This window comes from Artibeus jamaicensis, unplaced genomic scaffold (genome assembly GCF_021234435.1).
Source record: "Artibeus jamaicensis isolate MK-2021 breed Jamaican fruit bat unplaced genomic scaffold, CSHL_Jam_final scaffold_847, whole genome shotgun sequence".
Lineage (NCBI taxonomy): Eukaryota > Metazoa > Chordata > Mammalia > Chiroptera > Phyllostomidae > Artibeus > Artibeus jamaicensis.
Genome location: NW_026522057.1, coordinates 19,495,770 through 19,514,457, shown reverse-complemented (window position 1 = coordinate 19,514,457; position 18,688 = coordinate 19,495,770). Strand labels below are relative to the sequence as shown.

General features: G+C 58.8%; 2 protein-coding genes across 2 annotated transcripts in view; both read right to left on the bottom strand.

Moving 5' to 3' along the window:
* Nucleotides 1-3,867, bottom strand: part of KIF17 (kinesin family member 17) — a 36,660-nt gene extending 32,793 nt beyond the window's left edge. The window contains exon 1 of the mRNA XM_037140065.2: nt 3,637-3,867. Within this exon, the coding sequence (XP_036995960.2) occupies nt 3,637-3,867 (231 nt within the window). The remainder of the gene's footprint in view (nt 1-3,636) is intronic.
* Nucleotides 3,868-6,681: 2,814 nt separating this feature from the next.
* On the bottom strand, nt 6,682-16,466 carry SH2D5 (SH2 domain containing 5). Its single transcript, XM_037140066.2, has 10 exons — nt 16,448-16,466; nt 12,873-13,001; nt 12,446-12,529; nt 11,929-12,003; nt 10,748-10,894; nt 9,365-9,613; nt 9,054-9,228; nt 8,526-8,634; nt 7,880-8,039; nt 6,682-7,216 (listed from the first exon to the last, which is right to left on the bottom strand). Exons 2-10 carry the CDS (start codon nt 12,957-12,959, stop codon nt 7,013-7,015), a joined length of 1,290 nt encoding a protein of 429 aa, XP_036995961.1. The 5' UTR covers nt 12,960-13,001; nt 16,448-16,466; the 3' UTR covers nt 6,682-7,012.
* Nucleotides 16,467-18,688: the final 2,222 nt, after the last annotated feature.

The following is an 18,688-nucleotide window of genomic DNA, read 5'->3' as shown; positions in this document are numbered from 1 at the left end:
CGTGGGGGAGTGGTTCCCATACAAGGCAAGTGGAGGGGTGTGTGAAGCCGGAACTGCAGGCCTCGGGCAAGGAGAGGGAAGGGGGACCTGGCACAGCCTCCTGGGTAGGCAGAACTGGGGGAACTGAAAGGGTGGTTTGGATTTTGACAAGTGACAGAGGAGGCATTCCAAACAGAGGGGACAGCTTGAGCAAAGACAGAGGTGAGGGGCTGGGGCGAGGGGGGTGGAAGATGAAGCAGGAAGGAAGGTAGAGGGCAAACGGTGGGGGGGGGAGCCCTGGTCACTCCTCATTCACAGATGCATTTTTCACCCTGTAGGCACTGACACTCTTCCCTGTGTGGTCACTGTGCCCGACAGGACAGGGGACAGAGGGATGAATCAGGCCAACGCCCAGTCCCTGCCCTCACACATGAAGACACAAGTTCTAGAACTCAGCATGAGGGAGAAGGATGCCAGTGTCAGAACTGGGGCCCAGGGAGCTGCTCCCAGACCCTAAGACAGACCAACAAGGGGCTCCAGGACCCCAGGGACTGACTGCTGGCGTAGGGAGACCGAAGTCACAGCCCGCAGTTCCTCTGAGGGAAAGCTTCACTGTAATGGGCAGAAATGGACACGCAACTCTCCCCTGTCCAAGGGACCCTAACCACGAGTGGGTGGGTTCCTGCAGCTCATCAGAGGGCCAGGGGGCTGCACACCCATCCCCCAACCAGGGTCCCAGCTGGGCCCCTCAGTGCCAGGGGCCCAGGAAGTCCCAGGAAAAACGTGCTGGTTTAGCACCCAGAGTATCAGTTGTCACCCAGACCCTGAGAGGAGTCGACAGAACACAGGCATCACTGCACTGTCCATAGGGCAGCCGCTTACTAGCCACCGGAAACGCGCCCCGTGCAACTGAGAAATTGAATTTATTTTGGTTTAGTTTATTTCATGTGTACTTAAAAACTGAAGCAAGCAATGTAAAATATTTTTCCATTAAACAAACACACCTTGAGTTGTGCTTCATTTCATTTTAGCCCGTGACACTTCAGCATCCGAAGTGAGATGCACTATAAATGTAAACCAGACCAAATTTCAAAGGCTTCGTGTGAAGAATGTAAAATAGCTCACTAGCAGGTATTATGATGACAACATCTATTACGCTTATTGAAATAATAATATGTTAGTAGGATGGGTTGAATAAAATGCATTATTAAAATTAATTATGCTTGTCTCCTTTCACTTTTTAAAATGTGGCTACTAGAAAAACCTAAATTATGCACGCGGCTCACATCATATTTGTACTGGAAAGCTCTTGAGCCACTGGCCACATGTGGTTATTAAAATGTAACTTATCTAAAATTAAATGAAATTAAAATTCCATTCTGCAATAGCACTAGGCCCATTTGGCTACATATTTGTAGCTGATGGGCAGTAACCGGGCAGCACAACTACGGAATGTCTTTGCCACCACGGAGCCCATTGTGCAGAACAGCTCTGCTCCAGCGCGAGGCAGAAAACAACGTACACACGTTTTTAAGGCAACACATAAAACTTCAAAACAGTTTCATTGGTCGGCGGATACCTCCAGACCGGCCAGGGACAAGCTCTCACATGGAGAAAGTCCTCAGTGTCAGCCACTCTGAACTCCCTCTGGGGTCCTGCCACCTCCCCAGTGCCATTATTTACTAAATGACCTTTCATGAAATCAACTGTGATTTCAGTCTCTTTTTAACCTGATGACACCCTCAGCAATAATTCCCAGGAAACTGCATTACAGATTGGATGTGCTAAATATTTTCCTCCTTCACATGAAACACCTAAGTACTGAAATTGAAATACAAAGCATCGATCCTAAATTGCCTCATGCCCCCTTTCTTCCCCCTCCAAAATGAACAGTTCCATGTCTCCTCCAGAGGCCAAATTCTATGGCGTCTACAGCATTAATGTCTCTGGAATCCAGGCCCACCCTTCTCAGTCTGGACATGACAGAAGTAGTGGTACCTGGCCCCTAAGTGGGTCATCAGAGGAGACTCTAAGGCCATGGGTATGACGGAGGGAGTACGGGGAGATGCAAGGCCACCAGCTGGGAAAGAGCCCAGAAGGCCAGGTGTGGAGGGGAGGAGGTCCCGCTAGGACACGCTGAGCTGGTGGGTCTGGGGCGGAGAGTCCAAGAAGTCACCCAGTGACAGGGAAGGTCATAAACAGAGCCTAGATTTAAGGGGCAGAGAAGGAAAGGAAAAGGAAACGGAAAAGGAAAAGGAAAAGGAAAGGGGCAGTTAGAAGTCCCGGAAATCTTATTGCAATAGGACCTGGAAGGAAGGTCTCTGGGCAGGAGGCGCCTGGAGGTGGTCAGAGTCCTGGGAGAGCAGCGGGAGCCGACCAGCCCTAACCGCGCGGCTGCCCGGGCTCTCGGCCGCCTGGCTTGGGCTTTGTATACAAGTGCTGCTCACTTGCTGGCAGACAGCTGGTTGGAGCACGGACCCCACGCACTGGTACAGAAACCGCCCCTTGTTTGTTCGGTAACGCTCCGGGTCTCAGTTTCCCCATCATGAATGATGACCCCAGCTCCATACACCCACGGAGCCTTGTGAAGTTACACTTCAGCCCGCCCCAGGGTTTTGACTCTCTTGGAGGAAGAGATGGAGCAGCCAAAGTTGTTTCTCTGGGATGTTAAATGGCCCGCCAGCCAGAACAAAATTTCCGTGCTCAAATCTACTTAGGAAACGCTGGGTTAAATAAGTTACCAGTGTTAAATAAGTTACGCTGGTTTCTTTAGGCGAAAGAGAGTGCATGCGGCCCTTCCCAAACTGTTTCTCGCTTCCCGGGACCACCTGTGACATGCGTTTAACTAGAGATTCGCGGGAGGCTGGGAGATGTTGGAGGAGGGAAAGGGCCCTTGCCCCGCAGACTGCGGGAGCGGCTCCAGCCCCGCCTCCGCCAGACTCCCGGTGGGAGCTTATCAGTCTCCTCCCCGCCGGACTCAGTCTCCCTATCTGTGATACAGCTCAAACAAGCAAAAGCAGGGAACTGGTGAGATTCCCTTCCCCCCACCCCCATCTAGCCACCCCAGGCTTGGACGGGCCACTGCCTCTCAGGAAGCGGGAGGAGGATGAGGGAGAGGGCTCTGAATGCTGCGGGGGAGAAAGCAGAGGCCACAGCCTGGGAGGGGGATGGGGAGGAGGGGGATGGGGAGGAGGGGGAGACCATAAAGGGGTGGGGGAGGGGAAGATGGAGGGCGCGAGCGGGGGAGGAGGGTAAGGGGGAGGAAGGGTGGGGGAAACCCAGGACTCCTGGCAGGGGAGAAGGAGGCCGAGGAAAGTGGCTGGGGCGTTTAGAGAAGTCCTGCAGCTCTCGGACGAGGGGGGAGGGCAGGAGGTCTTGGGGCTGGAGTTCCTGTGGCGAGGGGTCGTGAGAGCTGGGGGTAAGGACAGCCGAGGCACCGGGGGCAGTGGAGACCTGGACGCAGACCTAGTCGGCGAGCTCCTGCTGCCTCCCGCCTGCACGGAAGTCTTCAGACCAACCTGCTAGCGTCCACCTGTGCGTCTCCAGAAGGGCCTTCTGGCCGGCTTGGGGGCAGTGCCGTCCCTCAGGACCCCTCGGGGAGGCCCCAAGTCCTGCCCCGCCGGTCCGCGGAGGCGGCGGCCTCCGGGGCGCCCTCACCTCCACCAGCGGGTAGGCGATCTCGTTGTAGATCTGCTCGGTGAAGTGGTCCATGTAGTAAGCGCCGTCGAAGGTGAACTGCTTGGGGGGCTCGCCGGCGGCGCCGGGGTTCTGGATGAAGCACTGGCCGCGCGCGGAGTCCACCGTCACCACAGACTGGCAGTTCAGCTCCCGCTCCCGCTGGTTCATGGGGCGGCAGCGCACCACCACCTTCACCGACTCCGAGGCCATAGCGCGCCGAACGGGCCCCCGGGGGCGCGGCCCGACGCGGACGCCGCGGCCGGGACACAGGGCCTCCAGGTAGCGGACCCCTGGCCGCGGTGACCAAGGGACGCAGCGGGAGCCAGGCGCGGGGGGCGGGGCCTCGCGGCCTGGGCGGGGCCGCGGCGCGGGGCTGTGTGGGGGGAGGGGAAACGGGTCTCCAGGGGGCGCTCCGAGAGGCGGAAGGGGGCGGCCAGGGAGTCGAAGGACCGGAGCCGGGTCGCCGCCTCCTCCCACGCCCGGGCTCGCCTTTCTCTGAGGCCTGGCCCGGGCGGGGGAAGTGGGGGATCCGCGCTGCAGGCGACCTCGCAGGACCCGAGCCCCCAGCGGCCCTCTCGCACCGTGGCGTTCGCGGTTGCCGAGCAACGGCGTTTCGTCACAGGTGGCGGCGCCCGTTCTCCGCGCCCGACAGCAGCCCGCGCGCGTGGGCTGTCTTCATGCGGGACCCCATTGGCTTTGCTGGAGCGTCGACCTGTTCGGTGCCGGGCGCTTCACACCCGTTGTCGTGGCGGATACTCATAGCCCCAGTTCAGAGATCGGAAGGCCAGGCCCGATTTCACCTCTGAAGCTGATGTTACTTCTGACGCTGCCCCTCGTTTTTTTTCTGAGACACAAAATTAAGAAACAAACACAACTTTGAGAGCCAAAGTCTTTAGCTTCAGAGACGGCCTGGCCTATCTCTGCTGGCTCTGCACAAGTCCCTCCAGCCAGAACAGCTTCCTGTAGGCTCTGCTTTGTACAGAAACGCCGTCAGCTACCTGCCAGGCATTGGGGTTGGCGCTGGGAGACAGCCCAGTCCCTCCCCTCCCTGAGCCCATGGTCCAATCCAGCAGGGGAGGCTGACGTCAAAGACAAATCTCCCACGTGCAAAAACCCCTTAAATGAACTAATCATTACAAACAAAAGGACCAGTTCTATGGGACATCCAAAAAGGGAACCTTACTGCCCCCCCCCGGGGGGGAGGGGAGCAGGTTTCCCGAGAGTGACAGAAGCTGAGACGCTAAAGTTGGGTAGTTAAACCAGGCAAAAGGTGGGGAGAACAAGGAGACCTGTCCAGACTATGCAAAGGTCCCGTGGCATGTTTGCAGGAGAAGGAAAGCCCAAGTTGCCAGAGAGGAGGACTGGAGTCTTTTTCTCATGGGAAATAATGGCTGGACGTTTTCGGCAGGAGAGATGATTTGAATATACCCATTCCTTTGGGACACCCAAGCCTCTGAGGACAGGACCTGTCCACTTAGAGGTACGCTGGTACACAAAAACAAAACAGGAAAACTGGGCAAAGACCTCACCTTTCAAAGAAAAAGTCTGCACTAGACAATCCAAAGAAATGCACTTTATTTCAAGTACATACAGTAAGGAGAACTGGACTGCCAAGGTGGCGATGGCTGGAACAGAGAATGATCTGTAACTAAGACACTGGTGCGTCTGCACACATGGGTCGAAAAGCCTTGCCCTATCTGTACCACATGACAAAAAATGCTGTGTGGAGAACGGTCAAGTGCTTTGGGAACATCCCTGACACCTAGATAACCTGCACAACGAAATGCATCCAGCAGGGAGGTGAGCTTTGGCCTAAGCCTGGGCCAGTTACCAGGTCCCCTTAAATGCGCGGCTCCAGTGCTGTTGAGGCCCCGAACCCCTCTCCTTGCCAGGGAAATGGAGGGACCGGGCCTTGGCCTGAGGAGATGGCTTCTGATAGAAATGGCTGAAAGGGAATCCTGGGTTCCCATTCGCATTCAGTACAGAATCAATGGTATAGTTCTAGTGAAATGAGCCCCCCAAGGGCAGCTTCCTCCCATCCCTTTTGACAAGAGTGACGAGGCCCCCAGCCAAGACCATTTTCTGGGTGTGGACTGTAAGCTGGGGATTCCAAGAATCCTTCCTTTCTCTTCTCTTGGGGCTGCCATCTTCCTCCCAGAGGTCGGAAGTCTGATCCGGCTCCCAGAAGGGGGAGAGGGTAGCCCTCAAACTCATGACCAGGCCTCTGCCTGAGAAAGCTCACCCCAAGTGAACTTGCTCCCTTACTTGGTAGATGTGTCTCTTGTCAGGGTGACTTGTAAAGGGGGGTACCTGGACCTGCTGGGCAGCGCATGCCCAGTGCCTTAGACTGGTCATTGCTGGAGATCCCTCTGTCCAGAGGCCTAGCCCCGTCCAGCAGGGCCCTCATCAGTTCTAACTCTGAATGGCTCTGCTCCAACTCTGTCCCCAGTGCAGCTGCCTAAGGAGGTGAGGTGGCTCCGGACAGACCTGGCCAGCACCACACTAAGGACAATGCCAGTGGTCACCCCTCTAGGCCTGTGGCTCACTGCAAGCCCCTCCCAGTCAAATGGCAAAAGGAAACGCAACATGAGTGTGTCTTGAAGGCTTTCAGGCACGTGGGGGAGCGGGGGAGGCTGGGCAACCTTTCCCAGTAAGCAGGGCCCACAACCCTGTGGTTCTGGGGAAAGACGAACCAGCCTTCCCAAGCAAGGTGCCGAGGTTCACACCCCTTTCTGCACACGGGTGTCCACCCCACCCATGGGCTTTGGGTGGCACTGCTCTTCGTTCGACCTGCCCCTTCCAACCCCCACTCCTCACAACTCAAGGGAAGACACCCTTAACCTCAGATGGCCTGTGACACAGGCAGCCCAGACGTGGCCCACAGGCTCCAGTCATCTGTGTCTCTCACTGGGGTGGCTCGTGCCCAGGCCTTTGCCCAAAGTGAGGACTTCCCCCCCAGACACCCCTCCCTCATTCATGAGCTCTTCGGAGACACCCAGTCAGGCAGGGCCCAGCCTCCTGTAGGGGGCTACACCTCCACTGTGAGTAGGCCTTCCCACCCACCCGAGAAAGCTCCAGCGAAGCCCAGAGAGGACAAGCAGCCAAAGTCACCCAGCAAGTTCACAGATGCCTGCCCTTCCTATAATCTCAAGGGGCCACGTGTTGTATAAGAAGCCATTGGCAATCCCCAATCTCAAGGCTCCCCCACACAACCAGTGAAGGGACAGAAGACTGGCCCAAGGGGCAGAGTGACTGGCTAGAACTGGTGACCAGCGGGGTGGAAGAAGGGCAGAGTGGCTGGCTGAGGCCCAGGGGCCAGGGTGACGCAGGGCCTGCTGGTGTGGGGGCTGGCCTCCTAGCCCAGGCCCTGCAGTTCTGCCTCCGACTTGGCGTGGCTGAGGGGCCGGAGTGTCCGGGAAGGCCTGCCCTCGGGCCTGCAGTCGTGCTCCTCGTAGCCAGGGTTCAGGCGGCCCATGTCGAGGGAGCAGAAGAGGCTGCGCTCAGTCCCAGCGTGATGCTCCACCAGGGCCTCCAGGCTGGGGAACTCGGCGGGCAGGTGCTGGGGGAGGAAGGGGCTTCAGTCCAGTGTTCCCTCCCCCGTGCGTGGTGCTGGGCGCCAACCACCCCCTCACGTGGGGCCCTGCCCCACTTAAAGAAGAGGAGGAAATCCGAGCTTCAGGAGGTCGCTGTCCTCCTCAGAGGAGAGCCAGACACCCTTTGCTCTCTTTCCTCTCAGCCTGGACAGGCCTGAGGCACTTGGCATGGAGGTGAGGATGCACATTTAAAGCCCCCGCGCCCATCCCAGTCCCTGGGGACCTGTGATCAGCCTAGACTCCAGACCGGGAGACACAGAGGCTGGAAGAGCTTAAGCCAGCCCCTACCCTCAGAGTCAGCTTCCTCCTCTGCTAAGACATGCATGAAGGTGTGGGAAAGCAGGCCTTTAAAAGCCGGGGTTCCTATAGAAATGTGAGGCACGACGCTAGCCCCAGACTCTGCTAGTGGTACCGTCTGAAAGCCCCTGGAGAGAGAGGGGCCCTAGGGCAGAGCCCATAGGTAGAAGTGGGGTTGGTTGGAGGGTGGGGGTCAATGACGAAAGGGCTAAATGAAGTGAAAGGGTGGAAAGAGCCAATAGGGGGCTGGACTGAGGGTGAGGCGGGCTCTGGCAGTTACAAGGGGAGGGGCCTGAGAGCAAGGGGCGGGGCCAATTGTCCACGCTCTTCACCTCCACGCAGTAGCGGCCCAGGTGGTTCCGGTAGACTTGGTAGGGCACGATGCCGCACAGCGTCCGGACCGACAGGCACCACTGGCCACTGGCACCCGGCTCAGGCCACAGCAGGAAGGCCCCAAGCACGTCTCTCCGCAGCAAGGCTAGGGCACTGGGCCTGGGAGGGCAGAGGGAGAGGCTGAAGAAGATCCGCACCCAGCTTCAGGTTGCTCCCAGGGCCATGGGACTCCAGCCCACAGCATCATGACCACAGTGCCTGTCCAAGCGGAGGACCCTGGGGGCAGGAAGCTGTCAGACGTCCTTTCTGAACAGTTTCTAGGGCGTCCTTAGCGGTCAACTTCAAGACCCAATGAGGAGAGTTTTAAAGACCTGACATTCAGGGCACTGTTTGCCCGGGGTAGAGGTCTTGACTCATCTGAGTTAGCTCACTGGATCTTCTCCACAGCCCCGCAATGACAGTCATTTGATTATCCCCACCTTACAGTTGGGAAAGCTGCCACCCAAGTCTCTGGCCCTCGGTCAGGGTCAGGGGCACGCTGCCCTGGCACTGGAATCTGCGCCCTAAGGGCAGGGGCAGCTGCAGAGCCCACTTCTCTGCTCGCCCCAAGGGAATGGGTGCTCAGCCAGGGCCGGCTCCTCCTACCTGGAGACGCCAGCGAAGGCCCAGATGTTCTCTGTCAGGCTGCCCTCACTCTCCATCAAGCATGAGGAGCCACTGGGACCCCGGGGCCACTTCTCCCAGGCAGCAGGAACTACGGAGACCACCCAGGGGTCAGAGGGAGTGAAGCTGTCTCACCCTAACCAGCCTGCTCCATCCCATCCCCACAGGCCCCCTGACCTCACACCTGCCTCCTCACCAAGCCTGCCCCTCCCCACTGACTGGTACACACCCAGCCCTCCGAAGGACACACCCACACGAGCACCCCCAACTCACAGCTGCTCATCAGTTAAAGCGCATCCAAGGCTATACTGCCGCCCATGCAAGCCCCGGGCCCGCAGAGCTGGATGCACACTCACATAGACATGAAACACGTCCCCCTACAGCACAGGCATCTGCTCAGAGGTGCAGTTGCAGCCTTGTAGGAACAGGCATTTGGCACCTCAACTCCCGCAGGGGCAAACAGGCCAGTGTCCCAGGGACACAAGGGGTGGCTGTGCATTCGCTACTCACAGGCCTCGCGGGCTGACAGCTGCAGCTGGGTCTCGTAGGTGCAGCCTCGGTAGGCCCCGGAGCGGATCACCTTGCTGCGGATGGCCTTCTTGCGCACCAGAGTGGGTGAGCAGTAGGGATTCCCAAGGCGGATGTGGCGGGCACCCCCATGACCTTCCAACAATGGCAGCTCCTTCTAGGGCACCAAGAGGGGCCCAGAGGGGCAGGCAGATGAGGCCCAGCCATGCGAGGTCAGGTGAAGCCCACTTCCTCCCCAAACCCTCACCCAGTTCCCTGTCCACTGCCCTGGCTGGGGTTGGGGTGCTGCGTACCCCACTGCCCATGGGCCCCTCTGCTGGCAGCCGCCGGAAGGACACCAGTGCATAAACATTCTCTGAGAGCTGATCGCGGCCAAAGGGCTCCTGTACTAGGCCAGGGCGGGCCCCGGGGCTGGACAGGGACTTCAGGGGCATGTCCCCTGTGGGCCCCAGACAGGGCTCAGGCTGTGCCCGCTCCTCAGGGTGCTGCAAGAGGTAAGCGAGCTGGAAGGAGCGGCAGAGCAGCAGGTGCAGGACCTGGACCTGGAGGAGAAGGGAGGGGCTCAGTTGAGGGGGGTCTCCCGGGGAATCCTTAGGCATCAACCCACTCCCCGTGGGGGCATGGCCTGGGATGCTCTTCCCCGTCAGAGGGAGAACTCCTCTTACCCCTCAGAACCTCACCACCATGCAGCCTTCCCTGCCTGAGCCGCTACTCTGTGCCAGGCGTCATGCTCGGAGCCTGCCCTCCCTGGGTGCACCACCCCATCCTCTGCATTAGGTCACGGCCCTCGTAGAGAAGTGGTTAAGAACCCAGGCCCTCTTGGGGCCCCCAGAACCTGGGCTCCAATCCTGGCTCTGTCACTTAGGAGCTGCGTGTCACCCGGGGCAGGACATGGCGCCTCTGCCCTGTTTCCTCACCCCACCTCCCTTTGCCCCTTCAATGAAGGAGCCCTGATTCCCCGGCACAGGCCCAGCACGTTACCACCACCTACACCATTCAAACACATTGGAGCCGTGGACTCCAGAAGATCAATGTCTCACCACCTGTCACCCCCGTGGCCAGCACAGGGCTTGCCGTCCACGGGTGGTGGCTAATGCCTGCTATGGGACGAACCCGGACCGGCCTCTGCTTGCTGAACAACCAGCTGCCAGGGCTCCGTTGTTCATGGTGGTCACGCTGGCTTGACATCTGGGATCTGCCTGCCCAACCCCTCGCTCTACGGGCCAAGAACTAGAACCTGGACCCAGTCTCTACTGTCACAGAACTCCAGTGTCTGTAACTAGGGACAGACCTAATGATGACAGAGTGTGGTTCATGTCACAGGACCCCTGAAGGGAGGGGCAGTCTGGAGGAGTCAAAGTGGGCCACGCAGACACGTGGGCTGAGGCCTAAAGGGCACGCTGGAATGTGCCGGGATGAGAAGGTGAAGGGCATTGCACGTAGGGAGAGCAGGAGCAAGGGTGCGCCGAGGCCTAGTCCTCACGGCACACTGAAGCCACGACTTGCTTTTGTGAGTCCTCAGGGGGCAGAGCGAGCCTGTGTGGAGAAGGGTGCACATCTCCAGGGGCCCCGGCCAGCATGGCTAAGCCCCCTGAGGCCTCTCAGTCCCTGGGACCCACGCTGATGCACAGCAGCCCTGCACCCCAGCCCCGGTCCCCTGCCCAGGCCCCAGTTACCTCTCCAGGCTGGCTGCCCACGAAAAGGTGACAGAAGAGCTTGCTGGCCGGGCTCTGAGGGTTCCGGGCCACGAAGGCAAACTGGCAGTCAGCTGGGCACCAGGTGGAGTAGAGTATTCGCCGCAGGGCGTGCGCCATCAGGAGCAGCTGGGGAGGCACACCAGCCCCTGTGAGACCCCGCAGCTGCCAGCCCAGCGTGCGCCAGGCCTGTGGGCCCCAAACACCTGCAGGCAGGCCTCCCTTGACTGCTCTCCGGCCTGCGTGCCCAGTTGAGGGCCCACCCAGCTTCTGGGGTGAAGAACACTTCCCTCCTTCCAGTCCGGCCCAAGCCCTGCTTCAAACTGAAACCCTCATCCTTCCCACGGTCACCGGGCTTCAGTCTCCTGATCCCGGCCGCCAACCTTCAGGTTGAGATCACCACGCCCACGTTACGGAACTGAGGGCAGAGCACCTGTGGCCCGTGGGGGTGACAGGAGGTAGCAGCAAGCCCAGAGGTGGCACTCCTGGTCTCCGGAGTCGGATGGCCGGGGTTTGAATCCTGCCTCTGCCACTCGGTCTCTCTCTGTTCTTTGTGTCTTGGGCAGGGGATCGTAGCTCTCTGAGCCCTTATGACAAGTGTTAGGTGTGACAGTACCCATGATGCAGCTGTTGGTGGGGTCAGTGAGACCTCGGGCAACTGGCACGGGACCTGACCCCGGGGCCCCTCAATGCACAGCTCGGGGACACCACCGGCACCAGTTCTAGGTAAGTGGCGCCCAGAGCTGTGTGGCATGTGCCGCTTGGCATGCAGTTGGTGTTCAGCAAACGATGGCTTGTGCCAGGATGTTGGGCAGTGAAGCAGCGCCCCCCTTCCACAGACATGGGGGGCGGGCCACAGCCCACTGGCCCATGCTGGGCAGGCCCATGTAAAGGCCCAGGAACCACAAAAGCATCACGGGGCTGGAGGGTCCTGATGCTAGTGCCTGAAGAAGATTTTGGAGGGCCGAGATCGGTGCGGAACTTGCCTGCTGCGTCTGCCCTGGGGGAGGCTCCGTGGGGAGAGGACTCCCGAGGCCCTGAGCAGGCTGGCAAGCCGGGGGGGCTCCAGGGGCAGCGCAGGGCCTGGGCGTAGGCAAGGGTGTCCTGAGGGAGTGGGACGCCTGTCCTGGGGGGCCCTCACCTGCACCCACACAGGCTCCTACCTCACCCTCCCCGCCGTAGATCTTGAGGCCCTGGAGGCTGAATTTCAGGATGACGGCCCGACGTCGGGGACAGTCCTGGGTGGGAGAGAGTTGGAGGGAGGCAGCCATTACCCGCCCAGCCTCAGTACCAGTCACTAGGGGCTGGTCAGCCAAGTGCCCCCTCACCTGCCAGGGACCTGAGCCCTGGACAATGGACCCCCAGGAGCCAGGGATGTATGAATGACTCCTGGCAGACCACCCCCTAGCCAAGGTCATCCCCCCATGTCCCACCTGTGCCTTCGCCTGTACGGCACAGGTCTCACCTCTCTAAGAGAAGAGAGTCCCTGGGCACAAGGGATGCAGCTCCAGGAGCCTGGGTGGGGTCCTGGCGGGGCCCACTGCTCAGACGGGCTTTGCTCCGGCCCCGCCCCTGGGCCTCACCTGCTCCATCTCTGTGACTGGAGGGTGGGCGGATCAGATGGTCTCAGGGATCAAGGGAGGATCCCTGCCGGGGAAATGCTCTCCCCAGCTCACCCACCTTCAGTGCCCACAGCTGCTGCTGCACCAGCCACACGCTCTCCTGGGTGTCCAGGTCGTCCACGGGGAAGGAGCCCACGTACTGCTTGGGGGTGGGGTGAGGCAGGGAAGTCAGACTCACGGCTCCTGACCCCCGCCCTCCAGATTCCCTGCAAACACACACTCCGCTCTGTGGGGGGAGCTGCGGACAGTGACAGGGAGCACTGTACTCCGAGTCCAGGCTCTGCTCCTTTCCCAGTGGGTGGCCTCGGTCTCACCACTCAACCCTGTGCCCCCATTTCCTCATCTGTGTGCACACACATTCCAGAGCCTGGGTCAGGGAGAGAAGACACAGAAATAGGTCCTCCCCACAGCTCCTCCCCACCCCCAGGACCTGCTACCCAGTCCACACCCACCAGAGTGCACTGGGGGGGGGCGGCCCCACCCACCTGGGCAAACTTGGTGATGCACCTGGGCCGGTGAGGGGCAGGGCCGCAGTCCGAGGCCCTCCGGCCCCTTGCCCCAGCCTTCTGCATGGCCCCCAGTGTGCCCAGCCTGAAGCCCCACGGGAAAGAAGGCTGCAGAGGGCGAGAGAGAGGGTTGGTTCCCGGCGGTTGAGCCACGGTGCTCCCATCAGACCCCAGTGAGCTCCTTCACTAGACAAACCTGTCCTGAGCCCTTGCAGTGTGCCAGTGTCCTAGACACTGGGGACACCAGGGACACGGGTCCCTGAACAAAATGACAAACTCCCTCCTGCCCTCATGGAGCCAACATTCTCATGGGGAAGAAAGACATTTAAATTAAGTAAGACATGGGTCCTGGCTGGTGTGGTTCAGTGAATTGAGTGCCGGCCTGTGATCCCAAGGGTCGCCGGTTCTATTCCCTGTCAGGGCACAGGCCTGGGTTGCAGGCCAGGTCCCCAGTAGGGGGTGTGCGAGAGGCAACCACACACTGATGTTTCCCTCCCTCTCTTTCTCCTGCCTTTCTTTTGTCTCTAAAAATAAATAAAATCTTTAAAAAAACAAGTAAGACATGGAATATGCTAGATGGTGATAAAGCAGAGAGGAGGATGTGACGCTCAGGTTGGGGGCTGACTGCAGCCAGGAAGGCCTCCCGGAGGACAGAGATCTCGGGAAACAGCCACAGGAATCCCGCCCTGGGTCCAACACCGGCACTGCTGTGCCCCCGGCGGGGCCACCAGACGACCGGCTGGGCCACAGAACCAGGAGCCAGGGAGTGGCGGGGGGCAGAGGGTGGCACAGCCACACCTGAGAGGAGAGAGGAGGGATGCGACGGCAGGGGTCCGTCCGCAGAGGCAGGGAGGAGTGACAGCAGCTGCGGCCCTTCGGGAGACCTTTCCAGAGCAGCAGGCCAGAGCCAGACTGAGACCAGCCTTACGTGTCGAGTTAGGGGATTTAGGCTCTGCCCTGTGGGCAGTGGGGAGCCACAGCAGGTTCCAGGACAGCAGCTCTGTGGCCTGCGGGGGTGGCCCATGGGCCGGATGGCGGCCAGAGCTGCTTCACAGGCCCCTGTCCGTGACCTTCAGCCCCAGGCTCAGGCCAGGGTGGGGGCACCAGCAGCAATCTGTTACTTCTGGGAGCAGCCACCGAGGGAAGAGCCGGGGAACAGAGGCTGCACCATCCCTGATGCCTTCCCTCCGGCGTCCTCTCCTTCCCTGCTTTTCTGGGCCCTCACGTCCTTGCGCTTTTTGACCCTGATCATTTTCCACATCATGCCCACTACCCCTTGTTCCTTCTATGTTTAGGTAAAGCAAACTTAGCCGTGTAACTGGCACAAAAGCTACCTGACCCCTGTTCCAGGTACAGGAAGGGGGCTGCCAGTAAACTTCCCTTTTGAAACTTCATAATCACATCATGGGCTGGGATGCCCTGTTCCCTGAAGTGATGGGGATCCGAGGAGGCAAAGACCAAAAACCAAATGGGGTGAAAGGGAGAGAGAGAGAAAGAACAGAGGCTGAAACAGCAGTTACAGAACTGGAAACAGTGAGGGATAAGAAAGATAAAAGAAGAAGGGATAATGGAGAGGAGAGATGGGAGGCGGGAGGGGTGAGGAGCACACTTCTCATTCTGCCGGTGCTGACACAGCTGCTCAGGCACTTGAGAGTGTAAGACAGAAAGGAGCCACACGGTTCACACACACACACACACACACACTTGCTCCCACATGACATGAGACAGCTGTGTCTAGGACTGCGAACAGCCTCTGCCCTCCAGACAGAGAGCTGCACTTTCCTAGGGACACCCTGAGTCTAGGCAGCGGGCGGGGGGTGGGGGGGGGAAGGCCAGGCTCCGGGCCCTCTTGTGAGCCCCACCCCACCCATCATCACCTAATCCTCATCCTCAGGAAACTGGACGTTTCTCCCTTCTTCTCCCTCACTCTCGAGCCTGGGGGGCACTTTGGCCACAGGCCTGGAGTTGGGGGCTGCCCAGGGGACCAGGGAGGGGCCAGGCTACCCCTGAATTGTGTAACAGACTCCTATACCCATTCCAGCTCAACCACCCATTTAGTTCCTGGACCAGACCTGCTCTTCCAAGGTTTTTGCAGGGGAACCTGGCTTGGCCAGCACTTCCCTAAAGGGACACATTTGGAATGAGGAGGGGCTCTTTTGCTCCTCGGAGACTTTCCAGGTGGCCCTGCTTAGAGACAGGGGACTGGATGGGATGACTTGCCTGAAGGGTTCAGGAACACAGGCCCCCGCTACACTGTGCCATAGCTGACTGTAGTCACAGGAAGGGCCCACCTACCTTCCTAGCGTTCTGGGAGACTGCTCAGCCTACAGACTCTGGGTTTAGCAAAGGGGGAGTTCAGGGGAGTGAAGCTACTTGCCCAAAGTCACACAGCATAACGGGGAGCAAGCCTGGAAGCAAACCCTGGTCTCTGGGGCTCTTCCTCAAGCCCATGGAGGTGCCCTTCTCTCAGATGCCCCTCCCCAAGCAGGGTGTTCAACTTCAGAGTTTGGCGGGTCCAGCTATCCAGCTGCTGGAACCTCAGGTGCTGGGGGGCTGCTCTGATCCGCAAAACAGCAGCTTTGTCTCTCCGACAGCCCCCCGGGCCAGATGGTCTGGGGCTGCCAGAGCCACCTCAGTGACTTGCTGTACCCTCACTGCTTTTGGCTCAGCTGCACAGTGAGCCCCCTGCCCTACCACACCCTCTGGTGCCACCCCCGCCTACCTTAGGCCAGGAGGACAGAAAAGAAATCCAGGTGGCCAAGACCTAGGATGATGGGGTTGCACAAGGTTGGCTTGAGGAGACCTTGGGGAAGTCACTGAATTTAGCAGCCTCCATTCCCTCAACTGTAAATCGGGCTAACAATAGCGGCTACCTCCCGGGGTGCATTTGTTTCTCGAGACTATTTGCTGGCAGGACCATGTGCCAGCTGAACAAAACAAAGTCCCAGCCCTCGCGGCGCTCAAGCCCGGTTGGGGGACCGTGCCAAGCCCCAACAGCATTTTGGAGGAGGGAGGTAAATGACTGAGAGAGAAACAGTGTAGAGGGAGAAGGCTATGAGGTGTGTGTGTGTGTGTGTGTGTGTGTGTGTGCGCGCAGGTGAGGGGGTACTGTCTAATACAGGGTGGTCGAGGACCGTCTCTCCAAACAGACGACCCTGAGCGGAAGGTGTTTTCAGGAGTATGGGGGCGAAGCCACATACCAGCGCCTGGGCGGTGTGGAGCGCTCCGTGGCGTGGGTTGTTATTCCTACGATTGTTATGATTCCTGGGGACCTCTGCCAGGCTTTCAGCTGGCAGTTGCCTGGCCCGGGGCAGAGAAACTCCCAGGACACGCCAAGGGGCAAGCGAGGCAGGATGACGGAGGAGGGACGGGAGAGGTGACGATGGATGTGATGGATGGAGATGTGACGATGGATGGAGATGCAGGCAGGACAGAGGTGCTCTCGCCATCGGAGACCCTCCCCCCATCTCTGCGTGCGAGGACCTAGCGCCGCGCCAGCCGATCCGCTGACCCCAGTCCCTGCCCAGCCCCCTGGCTCTCGGGCACTCACTCACCGCAGCCTCCGCGTGTGGAGTCCCGTCGCTGGAGCCGGGTGCGTCTCGCTCAGCGCGCCCCCACCCTGCCGTCCCCCACGTGGCTGCGGGAAGCAGCACCAGGCGGCACCTGGCGGTGGAGCCCGGCCCCCGCCTGCCAATCGGAGTCTGAGGAGCGGCTCCTCTCCGCAAAGCCGCCCAATCAGCGGACGCGAGGGGTCCTAGCACCGCCCCTTCGGCTCGCACCCCCTAGTGCTCCGCCTTAAGGGTAAGAGAGTGAGGGGTGGGTCAGGGAGTGGCGGCCCAGCCCGCGGAGAGCGTTCCTTCCAGGGCTGGGGTCCCTCGGTGGCCAGAGCCTCGGTAACGGTTCCCTCCGGCCGAAAGTTCTTCCCCTCCCGGCCCCCGGCTAGCTCCTACTCGTCATCTGCGCAGTTCCGGCAGTCTTCCTCCGGGAAGCCTTCCCTGACCACCAGTGACTGACCGCACCCCCTGCAGAGCCCTGGAGACTTCTTGCTGACCATCCCACTCCTCTTCCTAATGCCAGAGCCCCTGGTCGGGAGGGGACTCTGTCCCCAGGGGAAGGATAGATAGAGCCTGGCTCATGGTAGGCTTGTCTTGACGAGCGAATGAATGAGGTCAGGATCTCGTCTCGGGAACCCGGCCAGCCTCACCCTTCCTTCCCCCACCCGGGGTGGGGTGTCGCTCATCCTCTTCCACACCCTCTGCCTCTGGGCCCTTCTCGGAGGAGGATTTTCTGAGCTTGCCAAGCTCAGGGCCCGCACAGAATAGTCTCATCACGAACATTGGTCATTGCACTCGAGCCGTGACCGTCTCCTTCGGCATCCCACGGAAATCCACTTAGATGGGGAAAAGGCTGAGCAAAGTTAGCCAGAAGTGTCGGTGGCAGCCTTGAGCGGGAGAGCACATTTGTTCCAATTAGGACAGGCACTTTGTAGGTGCAAACCTCCCCCCCCTCCCTGACCCAAATTAGCAAATGCGATTCAGCCTAACATTTGGCATGTATTTAACCTGAAATCCAGAGAGAGGAGCCACCAGCAGCTGCCCCTGTGTCACAACTCAGAAAAGCCAGAACATGGGAGCTCAGGTCCAGTGGGGAGCGAAGGTTGCACCCAGCAGGTACAGAGGGGGGCACTGCAGAGAGACACGTGGTCCTGGGCTGGTTCTGGAAGGACGCAGGTTTGAGCCACGCCAGGGTGCTGGCCATTCTCTTTGTCTCCCCAGAGCATCTGAGTACCTTCCAGAGGCAGCAGAGAGGTTTAATGATTAGAGGCTTGGTCCCAAGTGTGGGTTGGGCACTTCACTTGGCTAAATGTGGGACCTTAGGCAAACACCGTAATCACTCTGATCCCCTTTGATCCCTGAGTACCTCATCTGTGTTACTAACACCTGACTCACAGGGATGGGAGGATTCCAATGAGAGAATGTGGGCCAAGTGCTTGGCACAGTACCTGGCCCATGGTTAGTGACGCACTCGGTAAATATTAGCTGGTGTTAGACTTTGCGTTTATTCTTGAGTGTCTTTTGTATGTGACTGAATAGCAAGTGTTTATTGAATGCCACATGCCAGGAGCTCTGGGAAACCCTGCTGTGTCCCTGAGTCCAGAAATGAGAAGAAGGATGGGGATGGTGTACAAGTTGGTCCTGCTCTCCCCAAATCCCAATTTATGAATCTCAGGGTAGACAAAGGATAAAGGGTTAATTCTCACTAGCTTCCTAAAAAAAAATGTGCACATTAAATAGAGGACTTGCCAATGACCAGATAGCAGTTCCATTTTGAGACAATTCAGAGAAAATAACACAAGCCACAACTCTGTTAACTGCTGGCTCTAACAAGTTTCTGATGCATACAATTCAATCTGATGCATGCAATTTAAAAAACAGTGACAGGAATTTGTTTTAGGCCAAAATGAAAAAAGATTGAGGAATTAAATTCGGATAGAGAAATAGTTTAAACCAAAAGGATAATTCTGCCTTCTAAATTGTTCTCAGGAGAAGGGGACAGGGTGGTCAGGATCTGAGTGGCAAGTACTGTGCTACATCCCTGGGATACAGAGATTTACAACAACACACACACACACACACACACACACACACATGACCACAAAAACCAGATCTGGAAAGATAAAGGTGTGAAAGGTATGTGACATTGACTCCTGGCTTACAACCCCCAAAGGTCCCTTTTGTTACTGGTCTTCAGTCCCACATAGGAATACAGTGTTTCAAAACCAAATGCATTTATAC